The sequence below is a fragment of the Sapajus apella genome, unplaced genomic scaffold, assembly GCF_009761245.1.
Source record: "Sapajus apella isolate SASKATOON/1434 unplaced genomic scaffold, GSC_monkey_1.0 scaffold89, whole genome shotgun sequence".
Lineage (NCBI taxonomy): Eukaryota > Metazoa > Chordata > Mammalia > Primates > Cebidae > Sapajus > Sapajus apella.
The window spans coordinates 3,747,605-3,768,416 of record NW_022437029.1 but is presented as its reverse complement, the minus strand read 5'-3'; the positions used below and the strand labels follow the sequence as shown (position 1 = coordinate 3,768,416).

At 40.8% G+C, this 20,812-nt stretch overlaps 1 protein-coding gene across 1 annotated transcript in view; it reads left to right on the top strand.

Moving 5' to 3' along the window:
• Positions 1-20,812, top strand: part of LONRF2 (LON peptidase N-terminal domain and ring finger 2) — a 47,611-nt gene that overhangs the window by 14,579 nt on the left and 12,220 nt on the right. The window contains exons 3-11 of the mRNA XM_032255457.1: positions 4,238-4,360; positions 6,582-6,725; positions 7,321-7,522; positions 7,919-8,012; positions 8,292-8,406; positions 11,703-11,824; positions 12,823-12,981; positions 16,788-16,950; positions 19,806-19,955. Of these exons, the coding sequence (XP_032111348.1) occupies positions 4,238-4,360; positions 6,582-6,725; positions 7,321-7,522; positions 7,919-8,012; positions 8,292-8,406; positions 11,703-11,824; positions 12,823-12,981; positions 16,788-16,950; positions 19,806-19,955 (1,272 nt within the window). The remainder of the gene's footprint in view (positions 1-4,237; positions 4,361-6,581; positions 6,726-7,320; positions 7,523-7,918; positions 8,013-8,291; positions 8,407-11,702; positions 11,825-12,822; positions 12,982-16,787; positions 16,951-19,805; positions 19,956-20,812) is intronic.

The window sequence follows — 20,812 nt, the reverse complement described above, 5'->3', positions numbered from 1 at the left end:
TTTAGTGTTGGTGATGGTGGTCATATCTGCAGGGTTTATTGCAAATCTGTGGACCTCAGTTCTTGACAGATGCCCAGTGAAGAGCAGCTTCAGCCAAAACATAGTTTAGTAAGTAAGTTTAAGATAGTAAAAGACAAATTCTAAGTGTATTATTATAACTAAGGATTAGGGAAGAAGTGCTATTGGAAGATAAGTTAAGGAAATGGGAAGTAAGTTGACTGAGGGGAAGACTGACTAAGGTGGCTGAGTGTGGTCAAGCTGAGATGGAAGCTGGTTTAGAATCAAGCACTTTGAGAAGTACTTTTAGATTCTGAGGGGAGGTGGGGATGTTACAGCAGTGTGTCTTAATTCAAGCAAAACTGCCCTTTCAAGCAGCTAGTCATGGCTAATATTCATCATGGCTAATGAGTCAAAGCTTTTGGAGCAACTGGAGATAAGCCACTGCCAGCAAAATATTTGCCCATTTGCATAAATAGATATAGGCACATGATCAGTTTGAGCTTATCCAAACATCAAACCTGTAAGACTTAAAATTACATAAAAGCCAGTTAATTCAGTTAACAAACATTTACTGATACACTGTGGTATCAAAAATGTAAATCTTGATTGAGATTCTGTGCACATGTATGAAATACTTGAAACTTTATGTGAAGTTCTCTGTACATATAATACAGTATTCTTTCAGAAGTTTTGATAATCAAAGCAAATTTAGACACTACTAAAACATGAAAGTTGGGGACTTTTATAAGGCCTGAAAGGGGCACTAGGAACTTCGTATTCATAATTTTGTACTCTTCCTGACCAGGTGCAGTGCCTCATGGCTGTAATCCCAGCACTTTGGGAGGCTGAGGCAGAAGGATCACTTGAGGTCAGGAGTTCAAGACCAGCCTGGCCAATATGGTGAAACCCTGTCTCTACTAAAAATACACACACACACACACACACACACACACACACACACACACACACATGAGCCAGGCGTGGTGATGCACACCAATAACACCAGCTAATCAGGAGGCTGAGGCAGGAGAATCACTTGAACCTGGAAGGTGGAGGTTGTAGTGAGCCCAGGTTGCGCCACTTCACTCCAGCCTCGGTGACAGTGAGACTCCATCTCAAAAAATAATAATAATAACAATTTTGAACTTTTCCTTAAACAGACTTTCCAAATTATGTAAGATTAAGGCTCCACAAAAATTGAATCTGCTCTTACGAAAGGAGAATAAGATAATTAGTAAAACTTCACATTTATTATAAATGTAAAGTCCCATAGAGGAATCGTTGATTATCTGAAGTGTATTTGAGACTTCAGGGAGCTCAGGGATGAAACCGATGATTTGTTGTCTAAAATATTCATCATGTGTTTTGAAATGGCTGTTCTTCTAGAGAGCTGCAAGGTAAGGGATGTGATGAATAGACACTTAGCAAATGTTAGGAGAGATGTTGGTGCTGGAGATGGAGCCTGGGCACCATCAGCACGGTTATGGTATTTAAACAGTGGAGAGAGAAGTCTGGTAAGCTAGGACCTGAAAGTGGACCTTTACATTTACCCATTAGTGGCTACCAATGTTCTGGAGCATTTTTAGTACAGAAATAATTAAAATGATGGCAACAGGGGTTGTGGTTTACCTCTAGTAACAGTGAAGGAGCGAAGTGGTCATGTGAACCCAGAGGGGAAAGCAGTTATAAAAACTGGATTAAAAAGAATACATTGTAAAGCATCGGAAAACAGAAGCTGGAGCAGAGTTTCTAAAAAACCTGCACATGAAAGGGATAAGAACTGTGTGGGGGTTTTTGTTCGTTCTTTTATTTTTGTCTTTTTGGCCCCTGAGTTCTGTCTGTCTCCACAGCTGCAGCTGCAAGAAAACAGTAGTGGGACAAACACTCAGCATCACCACCTAAAAGTACCAGGAGTTCAGAGTTCTAACAGAACAGCTGGAAATTAGGGGAATCCCTAAACGCAGAGAAATCCCAGGGCAGATGATTCCCAGCTCTGACCAAATCCTGGCTTATTACCAAATTTCATAGGCATTTGGGAGAACCACAAGACTTAAAAAGGAGCTGTGGAAGTTGGGCGCAGTGGCTCACGCCTGTAATCCCAGCACTTTCAGAGGCCGAGGCTGGTGGATCACAAGGTCAGGAGTTTGAGACTGGCCTGGCCAATATGGTGAAATTCAATCTCTACTAAAAAAAAAAAAAAAAAGATTACAAAATTAGCCGGGCGTGGTGGCAGGCACCTGTAGTCCCAGCTACTCGGGAGACTGGGGCAGAAGAATCACTTGAGCCTGGGTGGCGGAGGTTGGCATGAGTTAAGATCGTGCCACTGCACTCCAGCCTGAGCAACAGAGCAAGGCTCAGTCTGAAGTAAAAAATAAAAATAAAGGAGCTGTGGAATAGCATATTAACAGAGCAGAGATTTCCCAGCTCTGTACAGTGAAGGAGATAACAGGTCACAGTGGAATCCAGCAAGGTTAACTGCCTATTAAAACAAAAACCCAGAATTCTCAAAAGAGTACCACAAAATGCAGAGGTTGATGCAACATGTTTTGTGCAGAGTTTAGTTTCAGCCAGAAATGCTTGCCATGTAAAGAAACAGAAAATGTTGACCTGTACTTGGGATAAAGAACGGCCTATTAAAATTGTCTCTGAGTGGGCACAGATATTATATTTTCCACAAAGAGACTTTGAAGTAGCTATTATGAATAAGTTCAAAGTATTAAATTGCATACAAAGAACTGAAGGAGAATATATTATCTTTGATTGAGATTAAGAGCAATCTCAACAGGGAAATTGAAACTATAAAAAATGGAAATTCTGACTGGGTGTCATGGCTCATGCATGTATGCCCAATGCTTTGGGAGGCTGAGGCAGGAGGATCGCTTGAGATTAGGAGTTCAAGACCAGCCTGGGAAACATCATAAGATTACATCTCTACAAAAATTTAAAAATTAGCCAGTTAGGGTGGCATGTGCCTGTAGTCTGAGCTACTCAGGAGGCTGAGGTGGATTGTTTGAACCCAGGAGTTAAAGGTCACAAGGAGATCTGATCGTGCTACGGCATTCCAGCCTGGGCAACACAGTGAGACCCCGTCTTTTAACAAAAAGGAAATTCTAGAGATAAAAATTATCAATGCTGAAATCATAAAAGTTATCCGTGCTGAAATTTAAAATTTCTAGGTAGGCCCAATAGCACATTATACATGGCAAAATGATCAGTGAAATTAAAGATAGATCTGTAGAAACAGAAATTATTTGATGCAAAGAACAGAAAGAAAAAAGATTAAAGAAAAATGAAAAGAATCTTGGGAACTTGTGGAATAATATGAAGTGGCACAATATATGTGCAATTGGAATCCCATAAGAAGACAGAAAATGTTTGGCAAGAAAAAAAATGAAGAAATAATGGGTGAAAAGTTTCCAAACTTAGTGGGAAACATTAATTTCAGCTCCAAGAAGGTTAACTCAAGTTATAAGCATTGATACATTCTAATCGTAATCAAATGGCTATGCTGTAAGCCAAAGATAAAAAGAAAGCCTTGAAAGCAGTAAAGAAAAATGACATGAAATGAGAATGAGCAAAATGACATACAAGGAAATAATATTGATGGTTGCCATGTCATCTGAAATTGTGGAAGCTAGTTGACATTGGAACAGCATATTCAAAGTGCTAAGAGAAGGTCTTTCAACTATATGTAAACCAGTAGAAAACAAAAAAATAGTATTTTTACAGATTTGAGAAAATATTGCATTCATAAGTTGAAAAGCAAATGCCATGGGAAATTACTGACCCATATTGTATTTTGTTTATTTTTATTGTGGCACTTACTATATTATGCTTTGTATTCTAATTGTCTTTAGTCATGTCTGTCTTGGTTCATGAGACTGTAAACTCCTGGAAGGTAGGAAGATGATAGTGACCTGTAATTGCTGAATGAATTTAAAGTTGATAGCCAGTTTCCTCTTAGCACGTCCCTTGGAACTCCTTTGTGCAGTACATTTTAGGTATGTTAACTCCTGTGTTCTGACTGTAGATTGTATTTATGAGCTACTGAAGTTTGCTGAGTTTCCAGGGTAGTGAGTTACAGTAGCAATAGAGTCATCCTTGGTGGGTTTTGTTTATTCTACTTAGTGTGAAATTAAAACAAGTTATTATAATAAATTTGTTCAGGGAAGTTTGTATTCAAGTATGTAATCATGCTAGGTTTTAAAAATGCATACTTTGTCTTGGTTGAATCTAGGGACATCATGTAAAAGCTCAAGCTCTTTCTGGATTGGGAAGAAGTAAGGAAGTGTTAAAGGAATTTCTCTACTGCCTTGCTCTAAATCCTGAATGTAACGCTGTGAAGAAAGAAGCACAGAAGGTATGAGTTCTGTTAAAGGACTTTCTCCTTCAGGTCTTATTTATGGCCTTCATGTTCATGCTGAGTAACCCTTGCATGTGAAATAAACAAGAAATATATTTCTGAATGCTCATGACAATGTGTTACAGAATACATGGTAATAATTATAAGGTTCATGCATTGGATCACTTCTAGGCAAACATTATGTTTTGTCCCTGGGTAAAGTAGAGTGTTTCATGAGACAGCATAAACATACCTTAATTCTGTTGATGTAATGACACACGTTAGGCAAGGCAAGGTTGCTGTGTGAGGCTAGGGAGGCAAAGTATTTTGTCCTAGAGTTTGTAGTTTCATGTATTATGTAGTTTGTGTAGGAGCCTTATGAAAGACATTATGTCTTATAAAGCCGAGTTGATCAACTCGGCTTTATAGGGTGACTTGTAATTTTTAGCAAAGCTTCACCAACACCGTGCAGAAATACGTCTCTTTTACCCATCATCCAGTCACACTGAATATAAAAATCTATTCTGTTAAAAAGCCTATACGATGGTTGCCTGATATTTACTTAGCACTTCCAATGACCAGGAGTTTTTGTTTTTATGTTTGTACTTCCCTGTTTTGACGCTGTATATTTTCAACTTCTACCATATACTTACCCTGTAATTTTTACTTACCTGTCCAGTTCTTTTCTCTGGAGCAACAGAAAATGAATCAGTTCTTCCTTGTACAATTCAACCCACATTAGATATTTGAGAACAGCTATTGTCTTTGCCTTAACATCACCATGTGGGTCAAACATTCTTTTCTCACAGAATGGGGTTTTTAAGATTTCCTCTTCTGGATGCATTCTGATGTACCCTATATTTTAGCATCTACACGTGACAGCCACATTTGGTGAAATTTTACCTTCCCTTGTGTTCAAATTAGGGGTCATGTTTATTTCTAAATACCTAGATCATCTTTTTTTTTTTTAAAAGAAGAACTTTCTAGCAATGTTTTTTATCTTCTCTTTTGTACTTGATTGGCAGATTGGTGTTAGTCCTGTTCAGTTGTCCTGACAGTTGTTCAGTTGACCAGTGTCACTCATTGGTTTTTGAACATCATTTCAACCTGTCAAAATAATACTGCATCTTCAGCCTGCTATTCAGCTATCTCTGCCTGCTTTGTCCTGTATGCAAACTTCCTAAGAATCTTAAAACATGTCTCAACTAATTCCATGACCTTTTTCTGAGAAAGGCAGCCCAAGCTCAAAGAGATTAAGCATATTCACCAAGGTTCCTGGTCGAGGGTTTAGGTCTTGTGGGTGTTGTTTGCCTGGAGCTTTTTCAGACGTGGTGTTTTCCCCTGGGCATTCTATGGCTGATAGATATATTGTATCACAGACAGTACCAAAAACAGTGTTAGCCTGTTGACATGGAATGTCAACCAGCAGCACATGGAATGTGCTCCATCACCAGCAGCTTTGCTGAAGCTCTCAAAACTGGCACTGAGGACCTTAATGTCGCTGCTAAGAGTGCTGGTACGCATTGCAACAGAGCCATGGATTCTAGTGTACCCACCTTGAACCACGAGGAACAGTGGAGAGTGGGAGGAGTCTTTGTTTAGCTTTCAGTCACTCCTTTCTGCTTTTCTCAAGCCTTGGATGCAGCTGAGGCCATGAGGTTTGACACGACCATGTGAGTGTCCACTAGAATTGGGTGTCAGCTAGAATGCCTAACTGGCCATCACTGTCCACCCTTCCCCTGCCCCAACGAATGCCACTCCCTGGTTCTTGAGCCAGAACTATGGCCTTTCCCTCTCTTTCCCTTTAAAGTTCTTTATAAGGTGGCTTTTTTGGTTCTCATAAATAGAGCAGTTATGTAGAGTGACCTCAGTCCTGTGGGTGATCACAGCTTAGATTTAATTCAAGGCCCCAGCAATCTTTACATCCTCTTTCTCTCTTATCTGTGTGGCTTTTAGGGGAGACTTTATATAGCAGATGTGTAAGGACCGGCCAGAAGGAAGTGGTAATACTATCATTTTGTCATTGGGAAGTGTAAGATGGAAAGGGATTGGAAGCTAAAATACTTAAAACATTGACTCTGGTTTCAAAAATGTTTGTTTTTCAAAAGGTTGGCAGATAAATTATTCTTTTCAACATTTTAGGCTTATTTAGCCTCATAGTTTTCTTGGAATCTGTAAGACATACTATGTTTTACAAAAATATTTTAAGATATGTTTTCTTTTCTTGGCAATTTTATAGGTAATGTGTGAAGTGCTGTTTTCAGCTGCAGAAAGTGTGCATGAGAATTTAACATCTTCCATCCAAAGTAGATTAGAGGCCCAAGGTCACAGCCACGTGAATGCCCAGTCTCAGCCGGAAGACGGTGACGCAGGGAGCTCTGAGGTATGAAGTGCATGTGTTTGTCAAGATTCTCTTGATTAAGGTTTATGTAATTGCTTCATTTTAAACAGTCTACAGATTATTCACACATTATGGCGTTGTGTTAGTTAGACATATTTCTCAAGACCAGCTGTAGCTCCTCAACCTGGGAGTTGGAGCTTTTACACACAGTCTGTGGAAGTAATGAAAGTGATTAAAGATTCAAAGAAGCTTTAGAACACCACCAAATCACCCACAACGACAGGAGACTTGAAGTTATCTTGGCTTGGAGAAAATAAAGAAAAGGGATGATTTGAATATGATACTGTATATGAGTGTGTGTGTGTGTGTGTGTGTGTGTGTGTGTGTGTGTGTGTAGATAAATAGATTGCATATGAAGATAACTTTTCACTTGCCTTGGCTCAGGAAGAAATTATCCTGTATTTTACTGTGAAAAGAATAAAGCTCATCCTAGAAATTAATAGATGAAACCAATTATGCAAGAAGAATGTAAGCCCTTTTTTTTTCCAAATATTTCTAGTACAGGCTACTGAATTCTTTTTCTCTTATGCTATGATTTCTTTAATATTCAGGATTTCTTTTTTTCCTACTTAACCAGAATTCATCTGAGAAATCTGATATGCTTGGAAATACCAATTCTGTAGTTCTATATTTCATACTGGGTCTGCACTTTGAAGAGGATAAAAAGGTGTTAGAAAGCATCCTTCCGACAGCACCCAACGCTGGCTTAAAGGGACAGTTTCCAGATGACATGGAGGTTGCACCTGACCTGAACGCTCCTGGAAAAATTCCCAAGAAAGGTCAGTGAATTATTTTCATCAGGCAGTTCTGTGACTCCAAAGTGATAGAATGTTAGCTAGTATTCAATATATTTTTTAAAATTCTGTACCATTTAATATTAGTAATTAAATGATTATATCAGCTCTAAGATTATAGAGCATTTTAGATGTTTTACACAGCAAAGACTTTATAGTCAAAAATAACAGAGAAAATTTAGCTATAATTGTAAATTCTATTCACATTTATCATCCAGATAAATAATTGCTGTATGCTGTTAACTGGACAGGAACTATTTCTGGCCACGTGATTTGTTACATTGATACAGCCCATTTTGTCCAGAGGAAATACATTTCTTGCTTGCTGTTGTTCAGATGCTTAGGTGTTAATTACAGCGTTCTAAATTTTTTCATGTTCAGATTTCTCACCTCAAAGAAGCCTGAACTCTGATATGGAAGAAAGTCAGTGGCTCTCGCTTGATGTGACTGACTTTGAGTGTGCCCTCTGCATGAGGTAGGATGATACAAATTCCATGCAACTCGTTGAAACTTCAGCATTTCTGAAATGTGTACCAAAGTGTAATGGGCTTTTTGTTATTGGGGAAACTATGTAGAGCTCAGTAATAATTGATTTATTTTCTAAAGATTTGATAAAGAAGATGTAAAAATGGAAGTACATGCAAGTGATTTCTAGAACAGTAATGGAATTGCATGAGGAATCCTTCCAAAACAAATCCATGATTTGAAAATCTGTCCTGGACGTTTCTTGCTGAAAACAGATATTTTCTTCCAGGTTGCTCTTTGAACCTGTCACTACGCCCTGTGGACACACATTTTGCCTGAAATGCCTTGAGCGCTGCCTTGACCATTCCCCACAGTGTCCATTGTGCAAAGACAAACTTTCGGAAGTAAGTACATTTTAGGAAATGACAAGACAGTTCCTCCTCTCATCCCTTGGTAGACGCATATTCCCTGTCTTGCATTGCATTTCCCACCCAACTGTTAAAGAAAGAGATTTCTCCAGTCAAAGATAGCTCTTTTCTCATCTCTTTGATTAATCAAGAAATACACAAGGAAGGTTTACATGCAGAAATTGCTAAAAATTTCAGGAAATTTTTAGGTATAAATTTTAGTTGAGATATTGAAAATAGCTAGTATTATTGAGTCCTTACATCACGTTCATTGTAAATGGTTGAGACATTGTCATGTACAGTTAATGTGTTCCAGAAATTCTCATTTTCATCTTGAGAGTTTTTCATAGGATTGAAGGCTTGATCATTTCTGACCACTGGTAAGTCCCCTTAGAGCTTTTACCAATTGTCAATTATTATTGTCTTTGGCCTAAAATCAAAATCAGTAAAATTCAGGTCCCATGGGGAAGGTATTTAATGATATTTAGCCCTAATATAAACTATTAAATCTGTTTACATTAGGTGTGGCAAATACAACAAAGAATATTTAAAAGCTGAAGACCTCTGATCAATTTCTGAAATAGCAAATTCTTATCAGCTGTATTGGGCTATGGTTCCATTAGTGCCACTAACTTTATATGAAGCAAGTCATTCAACATCTTATGGGGGTGGGGAGTGTCTTCTTTTGTTTTTCATTCATTAAATGTGACATAATATTTGCCTTAATTACTTTCCAGAGATTAAACTTATTGAATGCATTTTATGTAGGATAAAGGTTTTTTCTTTATACAAATGTACAGTAATATTTTTAAATCTGATGTGATAAGAGGAGGTATTATACTTAAGTGAAGTTTTAAATAATTATAACCTTTAAAATTTACTGCCAAAACAGCAAACCACCTTGCCATGTATGTACCTATGCAACAATCCTGCATGATCTGCACATGTACCCCAGAACTTAAAGTATAATAAAAAAATTTACTGCTGGGCACGGTGGTGCATGCCTGTATTCCCAGCTACTCAGGAGGCTGAGGTGGGAGGATCGCTTGAGCCCAAGAGTTCTGGGCTGTAATGCACTATGGCGATTGGGTGTCTGCACCAAGTTCGGCATCGATATGGTGACCTCCTGGGAGTGGGGGAACCACCAGGTTGCCTAAGGAGGGGTGAACCAGCCCAGGTCGGAAATGAAGCAGGTCAGAACTCCCTTGCTGATCAGTAGTGGGATCGTGCCTGTGAATAGCTACTGCACTCCAGCCTGGGCAACATAGCGAGAACCTGTCTCTAAAAAAAAAAAATTCACTGCCAAAAGATTAAAATAACCAGTTACCATTGAAACCATTTTCTAAAACATTATATGTACATACTTTATTAAATTGCGTGCATACTGAATCTTTCTAAATTCTTCAGAGCTCTCATGAACATCAATGACTGTGCTGTGTGCTTTGCGTCACAGTGGTGGCTGCGTCTGAGTTTGAAGAGCTGTTTCTTTGGCAGCTCCTGCGCAGTCCTCCTCCTGGTGTTTGCTGTCTCTTCTTGCTAGTAGATGCCTCAGACCCATTGCCTCTTGTTCTGGTGCCTGCCTGGGCCAGAATAGGCTCATCTGTTCTTACAAGAATAAAATGCATGTCTGCGTGAGCCCTATTTACAACACAGATCTAACTCACTTCCGTTTCAGTGCTGCCTTGTAGGAGGCCGAGTGAAGATGCAGTATCTGGAAGTCAGCACTGGAATAGAAGCTGCTTATATACTGAGACTTCCTGTGACCCATTTTCCCTGTATTTACAGGGACTGGCACATACACCAGAGACTCTTGAAGTCTTTGTTGAATAATGAATGAATCAGTGAATGAATGAATGATTATATGCAAACTATACATGGATTACTAATGTTCCAGAGATTAGAATACTGTAAAATGAAATAAAATCCAAAATTATCATTTGGTCTTTCTTCATTGCAGAAATCACATCATGCTCATAGACACCTTTGCATACACTACCAGGGACCTGAATCATCATTTATATATGAATCTACAGAAGTGGTTAGCATCGTGCCAAGTAGAGCATGTTTTATTGTATTACTCTTCAATGAAAGGACATTATAAACCATTTATAATGACAATTATGAGGCAGTTTTGTGAATTAGATGATAGCGTGTTTCTCAACCAGTTAACCTGCAATAGCGGCTCCCAAACATAGGCCTTTCCAAAGTTTGAACTCCTGGCTCTCAGTCACAGCAATACATTTAGTTTGTGTCACACCAGCTACAGGGAAACCTGGCAGGATTCGAAGGACTCACCCAGCCAAGGTGTGTTGGAAATACGTGGTGCCATCCCAAGCTCATAAATGCAGCAGGCCATCAAAGAGCAGAGCCCTGAAACCTGCCAGGCCTGGGGTCCTCACTATGCCATGGTGGCTCAGCACTCACCCTTACCCTTTCTGAGTCACAGCTTTATGAGCGCAGTGGAGAGAACAACTGTAGCATTATACTGTTTTCAGGACTAATAATGCACCTGCAACAGCACCTGATGTGTATCAGAATGTCAATGAAAAGAGCTACTATATGCTAGTATACATGACTGCAATAAAACAGTGCAACCTACCGAACTACTACTCTGTGTGTCCACACATGCGTGCGCGCATGCACATATGCACACATACAGAGTAGTAGTTCAGCCACATTGTGGCCCTGCAACCCACGAATTGTAGCACTTCCTGGTTTAGTCTCCTCCCACCTTCCCTTCACATCCAGCTTTAATCCATGGTCCCTTACTCCCTTTCTCAATCCCAAAAAAGTCAACCTTTACCGTTTGCATGCATCCTAAGTAACACAACAAAGCTAGAAAAAAAACACAGCATTGGGAAGATTGGTGTCAGTTTAGATGAACGATTTTAAGTCTTAGACTTAAAACATCAGTAATGATTCTTACATTCTTTCTCTAGTAGTTGCAGTTCTTTACTCTCCAAGCTGATCATTGCATATGTCTCTCCTCTCCCAGCATGCCCTACTTCACTTCCTCCCCTCTCATTAATATCGTGGCACTTGGCTGAAAATGTAGATGCTGTCAAGATTGAGTTGCCTCATCCTTCGTCCAGGTGAACACCACCTCTCACAGTGGAGGGGCTGCCCCTGCTCCTGGCACAGCTGGCCCTCCTCCCTCTCCACTCTGCTCCTCCTTACCTGCTCAGAGATCCCATCCGCCACCTCCTTGTTCACCGTTCGACTGGGAAACTTGGTCCTTTAGCGTCAATTACCATACGGTATCATTTGACTTTTTTGTTGTTGTTTTATTACAGCTATTGGCAAGCAGAAACTTTAATATAACTGCTCTGGCTGAAGAATTAATAATTCGGTATTTGTCGGATGAATTGTCTGACAGGAAGAGAATTTATGATGAAGAAATGTCGGAACTGTCAAAGTAAGTGCTCACGTATGTCCTTGGTCTTAGGTTCAGACTGAACTTTGTCAACCTCAACTTTACCTCAGGTTTCCTTTTCATGGCCGGGAACTCTTTTGGTCTGTAGGTGGAAAAAAATGTTAATTGCAAAATATTTTTGGAAACGTAATTGCAAGAAGTTATAAGAAATTTTTTATAAGATATTTTTAAAGTGTTTTAACAAAATTACATAGTTGCTTTATGTATATAAGTAAGTGATACTGAATTTTTCAGGATTTAAAAAGCAGAGAAGGCTGGGCACAGTGGCTCATGCCTGTAATCCTAACATTTTGGGAGGTCAAGTCAGCAGGATTGCTTGAGCCTTAGGAGTTCAAGACCAAGCTGGGAAACGTAGCAAGACCCTTTCTCTATATCAAAATAATTGTTAGAAATAAACAAAAGAATATAAATGTATTTGTTACCGATGAACTGTACACTTAAGGATAGTAGACTATATATGTATATTTTACCTCAAAAAATGTTTTAATGTAATATCTGCAAAGTGGAGTGAAGTGAAGCACAATTTTAAAAAGTAGAGCGAGAAGCAAGGCCCAGGATTGCGAATCACAACAGGTTTGACAGTTTTCATCACTTAAAATGGTGGAAGTTTTGTGTTTTTGTAGAGATCTTATCACTCTTCCACTCTGCTATTTAAAACTCATTGCCTTTGACTATTATGTAGTTTTTGCTTTTATCAGAATTTTTTTAGAGTGCTCAAAAGCTATAACTTTTCCAAGCAAAGTAATATAATTCAGCAGGTTCCCTTTTCTCTAATTAAATAAGACAGATTTGTCAGGAAACCTAGGTGAGCAGAGAATGTTCACAGGCTGTGGTCCTTGGCTTTCTTGTCCCTCTTAACCTGAGGGTTTTGTTTTGTAGCGGGGAGAACTGAGGTTGAGTGTTTGCTATTTTGGCGGCCAGTACTACCCTCTGATCCAGCAGCTCATACATCTGAGATAACGTGTCCCCTTGCCCTGCAGTCTGACCAGAGACGTCCCCATCTTTGTGTGTGCCATGGCCTTCCCCACGGTCCCATGTCCACTCCATGTCTTTGAGCCCCGCTATCGGCTTATGATAAGAAGATGCATGGAAACGGGCACCAGGCGATTTGGCATGTGTTTATCTGCTGAGCACGCAGGGTAAGAACTGTCGGCATTCAAAGGGTCCTAATTAAGGGCATTGTTTGTCATCTTTCTTGCAGAATGGTTTAGGCTGATGCTTGAAAACCTCCAGTGACTCCTATTACGTAACGAAGTCCAAGTTCAAGGCTGCGCATAATGCGGTCCCATCCCTCACTGCCCACCTCTTCCTTTCAACGTCACACCCGCTAGTCCACTGCCATGCTGCCTGCCCTTCTCTTGTGACAGCTCATGCTTCCACACCTCCGTGCTTCCCTCTGCCTGCAAGTTTCTTTATCCCCATCTATATACAAACAAACCTAGTCCAACTTTTGAGGTCTAGAAAAATTACAGCTGGGCTCGGTGGCCCATGCTTGTAATCCCAGCACTTTGAGAGGCTGAGGTAGGAGAATTGCTTGAGCCCAGAAGTTGGAGACCAGCCTAGGCAGCATAGGAAGACCCCATCTCTACAAAAAATTTCTAAAATGAAAAATTTTTACATCCTTTACAAAGCTTTTTCCCTGTCTCTACAGCCAAATCATTTTCAGTCTTATAAAAACACACTACATGTGGTTTTCACTTCCTCTCACTTCATGTCTATGTCAAGGGAGAATATTGCAAGCCAGCAGGTTGTTCCTCTCTGTGGACTGATTTGGGGACTCAGGACCCTCCCATCCCTTAGGAACTTGTCAGCCCTACATGATCATGATGAGGTCACTGCCTCCAAGTGCTAGCTGTGGAGGAGATGCACATGCCCCTAAAGGACTGTAAAGAAAGGGGGCTACCTTCTGTTCACACCTGCTGCAAAGGAGCCTGGCAAATATAGTCCACCCATGTGCCCAGGAAGAAGAGGAGAGTGCATTTTTAGGACCACTCAGAATTTTCTACCATAAGTACCTAAGGACAGATCTTTTTAAAATTATATGTAGGATCTTTGTGGAGAAAATTCTGAAACTTTATTGAAAGATGTTCAAGAAATTCTGAATCAATGGAAAGAAATGCCACGTCCATTGGTGACAGACTCAATGTCATGGAGAGGCCATATCTATGCAGTTCCACAAATCCAGAGTAATTCCCATTAATATCCCCAGGGGGCTTCTTCATGGACTTGCTCAAGCTGACCTTAGAATCAGTATGGAAAAGCAAAACACCAAGCCTAGATACGGCTGAGCAAACGGGCGAACACTCCTATAGTGTCAAGTTTACAAACAGTAGGTAGTAAGTAGACCAATGAAACAATAATGTAGAGATCCAAAACAGGCCCACTCATATGTGGACGCCATGTTCACAGGCACTTTTATGAGAAAAGACAAATTACTCAATAAAGGGTGCCCAGAAAATTATCGGGTAGTCCAAATAAGATGGGGGGAAAAAACTTTACCTTATACCATAAATGAAAAATAACACATTTACATTTCTAATGTGAAAAACAAAATTTAAAAATATTTAAGAGGAAATATTGGGGATCACCTTATAATTAGGAATGGGGAAAGATTCTCATACAAGGTACTGAGAATACACAATAGAAAAAGAGATTAATAAATTAGAATATATTAAAATTTGATTAATCAAACGTCAGTAAAGTGAAAAAATAAGCTATAAGAGTTCCACGTGCACTGAGAATATAGAACTCTGAAAAGAATGTTATTCCTATCCAAACAACAAGAAAAAGCAGACAAACCACAGAACATTTGTTTCTTGAACCCATCAGAGATTGGAGGTTGCTCTGGGTAACCAAAGATCCCACAGGGCAAGAGTAGGCAGAGCCCAGGAAGAGACATAAAAGTGTGTAGGAAGAATTCAGCTAATTTTTTTTGTTTAACAAATTGCCGGTGACCTTGTGTGGGCTGGCATCAGAGTGTAGGTCCCTGAAGAGCTGCACTCACAAAGGGAGCATGCATCACACACAGGCTCTTGTCCACAGATAAGAGGCTCCTTGGTGAGTCATGCCCTGCAGCGAGGCAGGCTTGGAGGAGCTGACATTTATTTGGAGGCCTCTGCTGGTTGCTGGGGCAGCAAGTCCTCTCTTGAAGAGGGATCTTCAGGACGCCTCCAGGTTCACCATGCTATGAGTGAGATCATCCTGTTAGGTGAACAGGAAGAGTGAGTTTTATTAAGTATATAAGTAGAGGCATCCAGGCGGCAGTTTGACGTACAGGCCTGTAACTTGGGAATCATTGCTGCTCATTAGTTTGGGAGAGGTATAGTAAAGCTGCTTACCATGAGGACTTTAGAATCACACTGTTTTGAGTTCTCATTTCGGCTCTAAATCGCCCAGTGGCCTTGGATAAGTTAATTCCTCTGAGCCTCCGTGTTTTGTGGGCTTGAATTCATATGTTTTATAAACTGTTGTGTGTGGTGCTTGGCACGTGGTAGTGAGAGAATATCACTAGATTACGGTGATAGTTACAACTGGAATGTGGGTAAGATCTGGGGAGAGCTTCGGAATGAGAATAGACATAGCTTAGGACACCACCCTGGGCTGGGTAGCATGGAGCGGGAGGGACAGACAGAGGTAGGGGTATAAGAGGCTGGGCTGGTTAGAGAGAGTGCAGGAGAGCAGAGGCATTGGCTCAGCAACAGTCTGCAGGGTTGTGCCTTAGAGGGGTCAGACAGGAGACTGTCCAGTGCTTTGAGCAATTCAGAGGACATCTCTGACTTCTTTTGGATTCATTTTAATAAAACGGTGGGATATGGAGCAGTGAAAGGGAGGCAAGGAGATGAAGGCAGTGGCTGGGGACTGCTTTCTATCGCACTTTGGTTGGGGAGGGCAGAGCTGGCAGAATTGGAATGAGGTGAAGACCTTGTGGGCAAAGGCATGACGGAGGAGGAACTGAGTGCCTTTGAAGGAAGAGGGCTTGCTGCCCTAGCAACCAGCACCAGCAGAGCCTTCTAAATAAACGTCAGCTCCTCCAAGCCTGCCTCACTGCAGGGCATGACTCACCAAGGAGCCTCTTATCTGTGGACAAGAGCCTGTGTGTGATGCACACTCCCTTTGTGAGTGCAGCTCTTCAAGGACCTACACTCTGATGCCAGCCCACACAGGTCATTGGCAATTTGTTTTAAAAAAAAAAATTAGCTGAATTCTTTCTACACACTTTTATGTCTCTTCCTGGGCTCTGTCTACTCTTGCCCTGTGGGATCTTTGTTTGGTTACCTAGAGAAACCTCCGATCTCTGATGGGTTCGAGAGACATGTTTTGTGGTTTATCTGATTTTTCTTGTTGTTTTTCACATTCTTTTCAGTGTTCTATATTCTCAGTGCACACGGAACTTCTATAGCTTATTTTTTCACTTTACTGACTTCTGATGAATCAAATTTTAAGTGTGGGCTTGAATTTGTATGTATTGCTCTGTGTGGTGCTTGGCACGTGGTAGCATAAGAATATCACTAGGATACGGATGATAGTTACAATCAGAGTGTGGGTAAGAGCTGGGGAGAGCTTTGGAAAGCCGAATGTGTGCATGGTGCCAGCTGGGCGGTCCTGATGGTGCCTGGCCAAGGCAGCTGAGGAGCCACATTTAAGATTTTGTCTCTTCCCATCTCTTGGGTCCTTCCCAAAACACTAGCCCATTGGAACTGCTAAGGTACAAGTCCTGTCTCCCCTGGAGCCCTTCCTCTGCAGCCACCATCACCACTATATTTAGAATCTAACAGAAGCGACTGTCTGCACATGTCTCTTAGCAACAGTAACCTTGCTGGTCTGATATGGAGACACTGTTTTGTGTGGCTTTGTATTCCTTTTAAAAGCAAACTCTCATCCAGGGAAAAATAAAGGCCTCCTGCATTTTAAAAATCACCATCATTTCTCCCAACCGTCTTTTCAGGCTTTCAGAGTACGGGTGCATGCTGGAGATTAAGGATGTGAGAACATTTCCTGATGGAAGTTCCGTTGTAGACGCAATTGGCATCAGTCGGTTCCGAGTGCTAAACCACCGCCACAGAGATGGCTATAACACAGCGGACATTGAGTATCTTGAAGATGAAAGGGTAAGGCTAACTGTACTGGTATATTTTTACAGAGTTCGGTCCTCTCCTCTTGTTTGCCTCTGCATTGTAAGAAAGCTTTGTCAAACTTGTATTGACAATATTACATAAGCCCTTAATTCATCACTTAAGTTATTTATTTACCTACTTATTTATTTTTGAGTCAAGGTATCCTTCTGTCGTGCAGGCTGCAGTACAGCAGCATGATCTTGGCTCACTGCAGTCTTGACCTCGCATGCTCAAGCGATCCTCCTGCTTTAGCTTCCTAAGTAGCTGGGACTACAGATGCACACCACCACACGTGGCTAATTTAAATTTTTTTTGTTGTTGAGACAGAGTCTCCCTGTGTTGCCCAGGCTGGTCTCAAACTCCTGGGCTCAAGCAGTCCTACCACGTTGGCCTCCCAAAGCACTAGGACTACAGGCATGAGCCACTGCCTTTGGCAGTCATTTATTTTCTCAGTGGTTTTTTACCTGAGTTGGGAGCTGGAAGAGAAATCTCTTTTTTAAAAAGTGACCTTACTGTACTTATGGAGCATGTAAAACTGCACATTGAAAAATAGGCTTGTGATTTGTTATTGGATGTTCTAACCTGGAGCTGGCAAACTTTTTCTGTAAAGGGCCGGATAATAAATACTTTAGACTCTGCAGGCCATATGGTCTCTGTCAAAGCTACTCAGTCCTGCCCTAACAGTGTAAAAGCAGCCATAGACAATGTGTAAAGGCATGAGCATGACTGGTTTTCCATTAAATGTTATTTCCAGAAACATGGTGGTGAGCATGGGCTGACTCATGAACAGCAATTTGTCAATTCCTGTTCTCTGTGTTGGTGTTAGTTCAGAATGTGACAAAAATCTGCAACTTAAAAATACCTTTCAAAGCTAAATATAAAAACCTTGAGTTTATTACCCTTAAGAACTTTTTATGTGTCTAATAGAAATATCAGGACATATAATTTGACAAATTAGCAAAATGTTTTGAGAGATTCTCTGACAGACTTGCACAAGGATGTCCATAGTAGTCTTACTCAATAGTAGCCCCAAACCAGGAGCAACCCAGGTGCTGATCTCCATTGAGTCAGTAAACACACTGTGGTACATTCATGCAATGGAATTCTACCTGTCAATAAAAAGAAATGAACTGCTGGTGCACCAAACAGCATGGATGACTCTCATAGACATGATGTTAAGTGAGAGAAGCCAGACGCAGGACGAACGTGTGCTGTGTGACATCATCTGTATACGTTCAGGAACAGGCAAAACTAAACTCTGGGGATGGAAGTCAGAAAAAGCTTGTGGGGTTGGCTTTGTAACTGACTGGGGAGGGTGGTGTTGAAGAATCCTTCTAGGTAGTGGAATTGTCTGTCTGGTTTTGGGTGATGGTCAGACTGGTGTATACAGTTGAGAAAACTCTTCGAGCTAAACAAGATCTATGTACTTTTCGGTCTGTAAATTATACTGCAGCAAGACATTTTAAAATACTTAAAATGAGGAAATCCTTGGAATTATTGTATCCCTCTTTTAAATTCTTTGGTTGACATTTGGAAATGCGGAAGTGAGGGTATGTAGCCACCCCACATCACACTGGAAGTCATTTTGTGGACAGTGGTGTACGCTTAGGATTTGTGAATGGAGTCACACCCAGGACGCTAGCTCTGTGCCTCCTCCAGCTGCTGATTCTGGTCATCCCAGTGCAGAGGAGCAGAGCAGAGAGCCCAGCCTGGACCAGAAAGTTGGGTTTCAAAGCTATAGCTGAAAGTGATAGTTCTCAGGATCCCTCTCCTGGGTTGATAGACCTGACGGCAGGGTTTATTGGCTGTTGTTGGAGATGACAGCTTTTAATAGTGTATGTGTTTATTTTAAAATGGGGGCTTAGCTACAACATGAAATAACTTTAGCTTATTTTTAAAAGAAAATCCTCTGTCACATATGAATATTTGAATTCTGTAAATCAAATTGAGGGTAGTATATGCATTACATTATAATTTCTCAGCCCACCATAGTTTTTGTAGTACTGGAATTTTATAACAGGAAAGGACCTTCATGGTTTATTCCTGTTTTACAGATGAGAAAACTCTGCCCTAATGAGGCTTTGAGACTAGCTAAATTCACACATGAGAGTCAGTGATGAAGCCAGAATGAACCCTGGCCCCCTGATTTCCAGTTCCATGCCCTTCCTCCTCTTCCAGGTGTTCCCGAACAGGATGGAGGCATAACTTAAATGACAGACTTGATAGTGACATAGGGACTAGAGGCCAAGCTTGGTCCGTCTAAGGTGCTGTGGCCGACCGCAAGCTGGGGTCCATCAGCCCAGCCCGATGTCATAAGTACAGTGTTGTCCTATCAAGCCTTCAGGAATATAGCTTGGTGATATGGAATACAGTTTTTAAAATGTCACTCTTTGACTTGATAATTCTGTCAAGGTCTCTAGGAAACTATTCTAAGGAAATCATACCTCCCTCCCTTGTCAAAAAAAACCCACAATTTTTCATAAATGCTTATATTACTGTGTTATTTTCAAAAATAAAAATCTAGAATATTCTAAATAACTTATGTGAATAGCTAAGTAAATTGGTGTATATCTTAAATATATAATTGCATGCAGCCATTGAAAAATATTCAAAAATTACCTGAAACATGCACTTATGGTATGAAAAGAAAAATCAGGATACAATTGATAGATTTCAATTATGCAAAAAAATACACATTTCTATGTTGAGCATGTACCATTTTTGTGAAATTGATGAATTATTAAAGTGCTAAATGTCACAAATCCACTTAGTGGTGGTGCAGAGGTCACTAACTGTGTTGTGTGCGTAACCATGAATGGTTCCCAGAGCTGTGCCTTTTCCCCGATCAGGTGGAGGGTCCAGAATATGAAGAACTTGCCGCTCTCCATGACTCCGTGCATCAACAGGCTGTTTCCTGGTTTGCGTCTCTCCAGGATCGCATGAGAGAACAAATTTTAAGTCATTTTGGGGTGATGCCAGAGAGAGAACCTGAGCCTCAGGTATCCCCTCCTTTCTCCTTTATAATTCTATTATTTCCTGCTGTAGTGTGCTGATCCGGGATTCTGGTGGAGTGCTTGGCAGTATGATGCTGGGTACCCAGTGTGGCTGCTTATGAACCAGCTCATCTACTCACAGCCCCAAGAAGCACCTACTGTAGCAGCACATGACTTATGAAGCATAACAACAAAGGCTTAAGGGCTTTCTAACAGAACATAATTTCTTTTCTAACAACAATCAATTTATTCTGCTTGGCTGTCAGCTTGCGTAGCCTTTTGCTTCTTTCACTCACATTTTAAAATTTAAGTAGTAACATTATTGCATTGGCACGAACACTCTACGTTCAGCACATAGCATTGCCTTGCACCTGGTATACGGATGTTGGATAAGTGAGGAGAAAATCCTATCATTCTTGTGACATTAGAAGTGTGACTTCCTTGTCCTCTGTGTACCCTGCTACCCAGGTGTCATGGGCTTTCTCCAGTGCTCCCTACGAGTGCTTTTGGTGAAGCTGATTCTTTAAGCAATGAATGACCTTCAGGTTTGTGGAGCATTTCTAAGCTTAGGTGGCCCTCTCCTCTGCCTTAGATGGGTGAGCCAGGCTGGGCTGGTTTCAGATGGTGCATGAGAGTGTATACTTCCCACCTGCACATGACTGCTCAGCTGTCAAAGACAGTAGGGGCAGGGATTGGCTCCCAGCTCGTTTAGGGTGATGTGAAACGTCTTTTGTGTCTTTCTCCATCCATTTTAACTTTTTTTCTCTCTCTTGGAATGTCTATATTTTACCCACTGCCTGAATTCTTTCTTTTCCAAACACAGAATAATGCTTTAAATGCCAGAGATTGCCATCAAGTCCTTC